The sequence below is a fragment of the Bufo gargarizans genome, chromosome 1 (assembly GCF_014858855.1).
Source record: "Bufo gargarizans isolate SCDJY-AF-19 chromosome 1, ASM1485885v1, whole genome shotgun sequence".
Taxonomy (NCBI): domain Eukaryota; kingdom Metazoa; phylum Chordata; class Amphibia; order Anura; family Bufonidae; genus Bufo; species Bufo gargarizans.
Window position 1 is genome coordinate 278,138,546 of NC_058080.1, and position 9,018 is coordinate 278,147,563.

A 9,018-nucleotide genomic window follows, 5' to 3' on the forward strand; every position below is an offset into this window, starting at 1 on the left:
GGTTGCTTTTAACGACAGGTTTAAGTCTGGCTTTGCTTTGTAAACTGGCACCAAAAGCAGCACATAGTAAATAAGGAATAATCCAGGTCCAATCTCACTTTTAATTCTTAATCATAGACCACTGTGAAAAGTAGCAAGGATCACGAAATGTCGCAAAATTTTGGCAGTTGGCAATTTCCATGACTTGTGGCTTTTTTACACCACAAAATTGACTAATCTGATTTCATAAATGACCCCAATATCTTCACTTGGTGCCTCCAGTGGATCTCACAATGTATGTCTTTAAAGTGTGGGAGAAAACAGGAGTAAACAGAGGAAAAACATACAAACTCCATGCAGATGTTGTTCTTGGTTGGATTTGAGCCTAGAACTCTAACGCTGCAAGGAACCAGTCCTAACCACTGAGCCAGATGAGCAAATCACAATTTGATGTAAAAACAACTGAAACTCACTTTCAGCAATAGACAATTAAAGGATCTTGTGTTATCCAGAACTAAAACCTGATATAGGACTTATGTCTCTTCTCCTGACAGGTGATTGGTTCTTCTGAACGCCCTGACTGCGGTGGCTGATGCTATGAACATCTCTATGGTCCATTACTCTCATCAGGAATTCATCCTGTTGGGATTTCCCAGCTTCTATGAATCTCAACACCTCTTGTTCATCCCATTTTTTCTCATCTATGTTGTGATCTTGGTCGCCAACATCATCATCATCCACACGGTGTTGATGGAAAGCTCCCTGCATGCTCCTATGTATGTTCTCATCTCCTTGTTGAGTGCCGTGAACATCTGTGGCACAACTACCATAGTTCCAAAGATGCTCCTCGGTTTCCTCTCCTATCAGAATCACATTTCGCTAGTTGGATGTTTGACTCAAATGTTCTTCATTTACTTCATCATCATGATGGACTGCAATATCCTGCTGATGATGGCCCTGGATCGATATATTGCGATCTGTAAACCACTGCATTATTCTAACATAATGACCAAGCACAACTTGTTCCTCCTGACCATTGTGGCAGTAGTACGTGGCGTGTCCTTTGTATGTCCTGTCATCTACCTTGCTTCCAGGGTAGACTTCTGCCACTCAAACATTATTCACCATTTTGCTTGCGAGCACATGGCACTGCTAAGCTTGGCTTGTGGTACCATCACCAAAAATAAACTGGTGGGGTTGTGCCTGAGGGTCTTCTCCATGCTATTTGACATGAGCTTCCTCTGTACCTCGTACGGCAGCATCATGAGTGTAGCACTGACCATATCTGGTGCTGCAAGACACAAGTCCCTCCACACATGTGGGACACACATCCTGGTCATCCTGATCGTCTACTTCTTCAGGCTGTCATCATCCATTGTCTACAGGGTGTCTCGATCGGTGTCTCAAGATACACACAATCTTCTGTCTGCCATCTATCTACTCATTCCTGCCCTGGTCAATCCACTGATTTATGGTCTAAGGACCACAGAGATCAGAATTCGGATACTGAAAGTGTTCTGCCAGATAAACATAGGATTGCACTTCATGAGCTAATGCCGTGATCCTCACCACCCATTATTTTCCTGGGATTTTGGAAATAATCAATGCCAAATGGGTAGAAAGATGGCTTTGGATCTCCAGGCCGTGGTCACATTTAACATGAGTATCATGCCCATAATACCCAGAAACACCAAGGTCTTGCAGACATCTGAGCCAGCCTAATAAGGGATGCCTTTAAAGGCTATGTAGACCTTTGGAGGAAAAAGGTCATAAACACTTATTTAAGCCACATTGTTATCATTAAGATAAGAACTGAGCTATAAGGTCAGAGAGCATGAGGAAATTCAATTACACGTTGTCGTCACAGGTGTTGAATTCCTCGGAGATCCATGCCTCTTTCATTTTTCACAACCAGAGGTATGCGCTGGTTCTGTTTCTTTTCATTGTATTGGAGAAGTTGACTTCTGGGGATCTTGGTGGCTCTTGTGATCTGATCCTCAATTGAAGCAGGAGGATAGCCCTGGTGCAAAAATGTCCTTTTCAGATATTGTAAATAACTTAAAAGGACATTTTTACACCAGGGCTATCCTCCTGTTTCAATTGAAGATCAGATCACAAGAGCCACCAAGATTCCCAGAAGTCAACTTCTCCAATACAATGAAAAGAAACAGAACCAGCGCATACCTCTGGTTGTGACCTACAACCCACAACTAGAGGTACTGAGGAAAACTGCCAAAAAATTACATCATGTCCTACGTAAGAATGAACGACTAAAAACAATCTTCCCAGACCCCCTCAATGCAAGGATGAGGTCCCACCGCCACACAATTAAAGAGAAGAAGCTACACTTTCCTGTGGCTAAGCATTTCTGTAGCCCAGGACACAATGTAGAACACATGAAAGTTCTCATATTAAAAGGTAACTTCAAATCCCCAAAAGCTAGAAGAATTTGGGAATACAAATTTATAACACTGCTTGACACTTTGAATACTGGACTGAATTTGTCCCCAGGATATATGACACACTACAAGATATAAAGAGTCTTCTATAGACATAGTCGGGGCACCAGGTATCTGAGATAACATCAGTTTAGAGACCATAAAACTTTTACACCCCTTATCTGTAAGATAGTTAAAGACTCATTCTCAAGATCTTTAATATGTTGTTCTGTTTTTTTTCAAATGTCCATTCATCCCCCCCATGCCTCTGTTCTTATTGTATATATATTGCTGTTTCTTCATATATTCTTGTAGTACGCCTGATGAAGAGACTGGTGATGTCTCGAAAGCTCGCTGTGTAACATCATTACTTCTATTTTTGTTAGCCATTAAAAGGTATCAAACCTGCAATACTCTTATTTAGTTTCTCTTAATGAGAGCACTAAACTCATTCATTTTTAGAAATGTGAGGTAGTCCACACTGTCATGAGCTAGGCGAGTGCACTTATAGGTCACGATCCCCCCTGCTGCGCTGAACGTCCTCGGACACTCGGCGAGGGGAGAGCCAAGAGCTCCATGGCAAATTGTGCCAGCTCTAGCCAAAGGTCAAGTCTGCACACCAAGTAGTCCAGGGATTCCTCGCTTCTCAGAGCGTCCACATCGGCCGTTAACCCGATGTAGTCGGACACCTGTTGATCAAGGCGTTCCCTGAGGCTGGATCCGGAGGGCGGCTGTCGATGGATTGGCTGCAAGAATGATCTCATATCCGAAGTGACCAACACATCTTCAAACCGCCCTCTTATTTCAGGTGTGGTAGGATTGGTACCTGCACCTGTTTCGCTGTGGGTGGAAATTCCTCTGCCAGTGCCCACAACAGCAGAATGCAGCATCTCTCGAAGCAAGGCCTGGAAATGCTGCATTCTGCTAGCCCTCTGTGACGCTGGTAACATGTCAGCCATGTTGTGTTTGTACTGGAGCGGTGGAGCGCCCTGGCTCCTGCTCATCGCCCAGGAGAATGTCGTCCTCGGTCTCCTCCCCCCAGCCACGGACAACACCAGGAATCCCCAAAAAGTTTAAAGTCCCCCTCAAAGCCTGCTCTTTTTGCTCCTCCTCCCCCCAGCCACCATCCTTCCCTGACTCCTCTCCAGACTCCTGCTGACTTGCCTCAGGTGGAGTAGCCCCCCTGGGAATTCATTCAGCATTGCGACTTCCTCATCTTCCAGCTCCTGCTCCTCGACAGCTTGATCAATGACACGACGCAATGCACGCTCCAGAAAGAAGGCGTAAGGTACGATGTCACTGATGGCGCCCTGGCTGTGACTGACCAGTTTGGTGATCTTATCAAATAGCCGTAAAAGTCTGCATGTGTCGCGCATGAGCAGCCACTGGCGCAGTGAAAATAAATCAAGCTCCCAGAACCTGTCCTGCTACAAAAAATGTGTAGCTATTGGGACACCGCAGTGGAAGGTACACGCTACTAGACCCCCGGTATAAGCAGAAAGTACCTGAAATGTTACCGAATTACGCATCGCCACAGCCCTTCGGGGTCCAGCCTTTAGAGGACGACTCGACCGACAGGTAGCAGACTACCTCGCCTTAAATGCAGATATCGACACTCTGAGGAGCGATGAACCCCTTGACTACTGGGTGTGCAGGCTTGACCTGTGGCCTGAGCTATCCCAATTTGCGATAGAACTTCTGGCCTGCCCCGCTTCAAGTGTCCTGTCAGAAAGGACCTTCAGTGCAGCAGGAGGTATTGTCACTGAGAAGAGAAGTCGCCTAGGTCAAAATAGTCTAGATTACCTCACCTTTATTAAGATGAATGACGCATGGATCCCGAAGGGGCCGACAGTGGGCGATACATTTGACTAAAAAAGGCCTGATGAGATGAGCTGCCTTGGGCTAAAAATTGTCCACACGCTGCTGTATTTTATCTCTGAATGCCGGATGACTTGTGTGACTTCTGCGCCACCAACTAGGGTTCAAGCTACAATGTTTTAGGGCACTTTCAGCCTGGAAAACATCAATTTTTCCGGCTGCTGCTACAGCAGCGCCTGCAACAATAGCTAATTTTTCAGGCATGTGTACATGCCTAATTTTTTGTTCCTCTGGTGCTGCACTGTGGCTGCAAAAACAAAACAAAAAAAAGGCACAAACAAGTGTCAATTCCCCTTTGTGATCGTTACCTTGTTGTGGTGAAGGGGCTTGCGTATCACAATGAAGCGACCACCTCTATGAGTGTGTTGGCAATGGCAATGTTGGCACACCCCAGATGATGAGGTCGTTGCTTCATTGTGAACAGACCAAAAGCGATCGGCTGGATAATTTTGCATAGAAAAAACATGAATTTTCTTTGTGATCATCTAAGGTGATCATTAAAGCCTACTAGGCCAACAATGGGCCCACACTGCAGAATCATTGTTTTCTGGGTCACTTAACTGTCACTGAACTACCTCAGCACGACCATAGGCTTTGAAAACCGCCATCGCCTGCAATCTCCCAAACGTGCGCACGAGCACAGTCATCACTACACCAAGATTGACGCACAGAGGAATAACATTTATGTCATGAGTGTGTCAACTATTGACAACTCTTTGCGATTGTCTAAAATCTATTCCATACACGTCCCCTGATAGGGGACGTATCAGGGATTAAACTGATAGGAATAGTACTACTTAACATACCACTCATATCGGGATTGCACAGTACATTGCACGGCGCACGCGTAGTGCCCCAAATTGGAAGTTGGAGGACCAACCAAGCATCTTTTTCCATCTCCCGGTTCCTAAAATCTATTCCATACACGTCCCGATATGGGACGTAACAGGGATTAAACTGATAGGAATAGTACTATTTAACATACCACTCATATTGGGATTGCACAGTACATTGCACGGCGCACACACAGTGCCCCAGATTAGAAGTAAGAGGAACGACTAGGGATGAGCGAACCCGAACTGTCCGGGTTCGGGTTCGGTGTTCGTCGCTTTCTTGGCGCTTTTTGAAAGGTTGCAAAGCAGCCAATCAACAAGCGTCATACTACTTGCCCCAAGAGGCCGTCACAGCCATGCCTACTATTGGCATGGCTGTGATTGGCCAGAGCAGCATGTGACCCCGCCTCTATTTAAGCTGGAGTCACATAGCGCCGCCCGTCACTCTGCTCAGATTAGCGTAGGGAGAGGTTGCGGCTGCGACAGTAGGGCGAGATTAGGCAGTGATTAACTCCTCCAAAAGACTTCATTCAGTGATCGATCTGCAGCTGTGGATGATTGAACTGCTGATCCTCAACTGCTCACTGTTTTTAGGCTGCCCAGAGCGTTTTTCAGTCACTTTTTTCTGGGGTGATCGGCGGCCATTTTGTGTCTTGTGGTGTGCCAGCACAAGCTGCCAACAAGTGCATTTAACCCTCAATGGTGTGGTTGTTTTTTGGCTAAATCCTACATCAGGGTCAATCTGTCACACCAAGTGCATTTAACCATCAATAGCCTGGTTATTTTTTGGCCATATACGACATCAGGGGCAAGCTGCGCCCGTCACCAAGTGCATTTAACCCTCAGTAGTGTGGTTGGTCAAGCTGTCACACCAAGTGCATTTAACCATCAATAGTGTGGTTATTTTTTGGCCATATCCCAGTCTAATTCTGTCCGTAAACGTATACCTGTCACCCAGCGCCTAAATAATAGGCTTCAAATTTATATCCAGCTAAATCTGTCGTTACTGCTGTGGCTGGGCAAGTTATTTAGTGTCCGTCAAAGCACAGTTTTTGTTCTGGGTTGAAATACAATTCCCAATTTAGCAATTCTCTAATTTAGTGGTTTCTGCTGTATCAGGCCTACTTTAAATACATCCCTAAAAGGGTATATAATATTCAAGGTGCACATAGGGTCATTCTGAATAACTTCACACACACGCTACTGTGCATATCCCAGTCTAATTCTGTCAGTAAACCTATACCTGTCACCCAGCGCCTAAATACTAGGCCTCAAATTCATAGTCAGCTAAATCTGTGGTTACTGCTGTGCCTGTATTAGTGTAATACGGGACCTAAATAGATGCCAGATAGTGTTAGGTGTCTGTAAAAAAAGGCCTGAATTTGAATTCAATACATTGGGCCAAATAATATTTTTGTTGTTGTGGTGAACGATAACAATGAGGAAAACATCTAGTAAGGGACGCGGACGTGGACATGGTCGTGGTGGTGTTAGTGGACCCTCTGGTGCTGGGAGAGGACGTGGCCGTTCTGCCACAGCCACACATCCTAGTGTACCAACTACCTCAGGACCCAGTAGCCGCCAGAATTTACAGCGATATATGGTGGGGCCCAATGCCGTTCTAAGGATGGTAAGTCAGAAAGAGAAGAAGACGACCCCAGAAGTCCCCCAGCATATATAGCAAGGGCAGTGCCCGTATAATAACCAAATATAGGGGGACACCCGAAAGAAAATAACTCGGTACAAGCTCCGAGCATGACGGCAGAAAACAGAAGAAAAGAGCTTAGAGTACCATAAGTTAGAAAAATATACGCTTTTATTAAATTCATGATAAAAAACACACATATAGTGAATGCCAAGGACAGGGTAAGGGAGCAGGGGAAAAGAAAACGAGCGCCATCCTGGATGGACACACTGGTCACAACATATAATGGTCTATCAGTAGGGTTACTGCAGATATGGGAAAAACAACTAAAAATGTATGGTACAATGACCAACCCATAGGTGCAGACCTTAAGAATAATTAATTGTAGAGGGTGAGTGGAGATCAAAAAATGGTCAAACCGCCATGGCTATAGTGCATAGTATATGGTACGAAAAACATAGGTAATACTATGTGTAGACAGTGTACCAAATGGATCAACAGTAATAGACCAGGCGAAATAGCTCAACGTTGGCAGCACATAGCCATGGCTGGGAACCTGTGATCAGACACTCACTGATATGGGACCAGATGTGAACAGAAAAACCAGGAGCGATGGGGGTAGCGCCATCCTGGTTTTTCTGTTCACATCTGGTCCCATATCAGTGAGTGTCTGATCACAGGTTCCCAGCCATGGCTATGTGCTGCCAACGTTGAGCTATTTCGCCTGGTCTATTACTGTTGATCCATTTGGTAGACTGTCTACACATAGTATTACCTATGTTTTTCGTACCATATACTATGCACTATAGCCATGGCGGTTTGACCATTTTTTGATCTCCACTCACCCTCTACAATTAATTATTCTTAAGGTCTGCACCTATGGGTTGGTCATTGTACCATACATTTTTAGTTGTTTTTCCCATATCTGCAGTAACCCTACTGATAGACCATTATATGTTGTGACCAGTGTGTCCATCCAGGATGGCGCTCGTTTTCTTTTCCCCTGCTCCCTTACCCTGTCCTTGGCATTCACTATATGTGTGTTTTTTATCATGAATTTAATAAAAGCGTATATTTTTCTAACTTATGGTACTCTAAGCTCTTTTCTTCTGTTTTCTAAGGATGGTAAGGCCTGAGCAGGTACAGGCATTAGTCAATTGGGTGGCCGACAGTGGATCCAGCACGTTCACATTATCTCCCACCCAGTCTTCTGCAGAAAGCGCACAGATGGCGCCTGAAAACCAACCCCATCAGTCTGTCACATCACCCCCATGCATACCAGGGAAACTGTCTCAGCCTCAAGTTATGCAGCAGTCTCTTATGCTGTTTGAAGACTCCGCTGGCAGGGTTTCCCAAGGGCATCCACCTAGCCCTTCCCCAGCGGTGAAAGACATAGAATGCACTGACGCACAACCACTTATGTTTCCTGATGATGAGGACATGGGAATACCACCTCAGCATGTCTCTGATGATGACGAAACACAGGTGCCAACTGCTGCGTCTTTCTGCAGTGTGCAGACTGAACAGGAGGTCAGGGATCAAGACTGGGTGGAAGACGATGCAGGGGACGATGAGGTCCTAGACCCCACATGGAATGAAGGTCGTGCCACTGACTTTCACAGTTCGGAGGAAGAGGCAGTGGTGAGACCGAGCCAACAGCGTAGCAAAAGAGGGAGCAGTGGGCAAAAGCAGAACACCCGCCGCCAAGAGACTCCGCCTGCTACTGACCACCGCCATCTGGGACCGAGCACCCCAAAGGCAGCTTCAAGGAGTTCCCTGGCATGGCACTTCTTCAAACAATGTGCTGACGACAAGACCCGAGTGGTTTGCACGCTGTGCCATCAGAGCCTGAAGCGAGGCATTAACGTTCTGAACCTGAGCACAACCTGCATGACCAGGCACCTGCATGCAAAGCATGAACTGCAGTGGAGTAAACACCTTAAAACCAAGGAAGTCACTCAGGCTCCCCCTGCTACCTCTTCTGCTGCTGCCGCCTCGGCCTCTTCTGCTGCTGCCGCCTCGGCCTCTTCTGCTGCTGCCGCCTCGGCCTCTTCTGCTGCTGCCGCCTCGGCCTCTTCCTCCGCCTCTGGAGGAACGTTGGCACCTGCCGCCCAGCAAACAGGGGATGTACCACCAACAACACCACCACCACCTCCGTCACCAAGCGTCTCAACCATGTCACACGCCAGCGTTCAGCTCTCCATCTCACAAACATTTGATAGAAAGCGTAAATTCCCACCTAGCC

The 9,018-nt window shown here is 46.3% G+C and overlaps 1 protein-coding gene across 1 annotated transcript; it reads left to right on the forward strand.

The window, feature by feature from the left end:
- The first annotated feature begins 576 nt into the window (after window positions 1-576).
- Window positions 577-1,533, forward strand: LOC122926507 (olfactory receptor 52L1-like). Its single transcript, XM_044277893.1, has one exon. It carries the CDS (start codon window positions 577-579, stop codon window positions 1,531-1,533), a length of 957 nt encoding a protein of 318 aa, XP_044133828.1.
- Window positions 1,534-9,018: the final 7,485 nt, after the last annotated feature.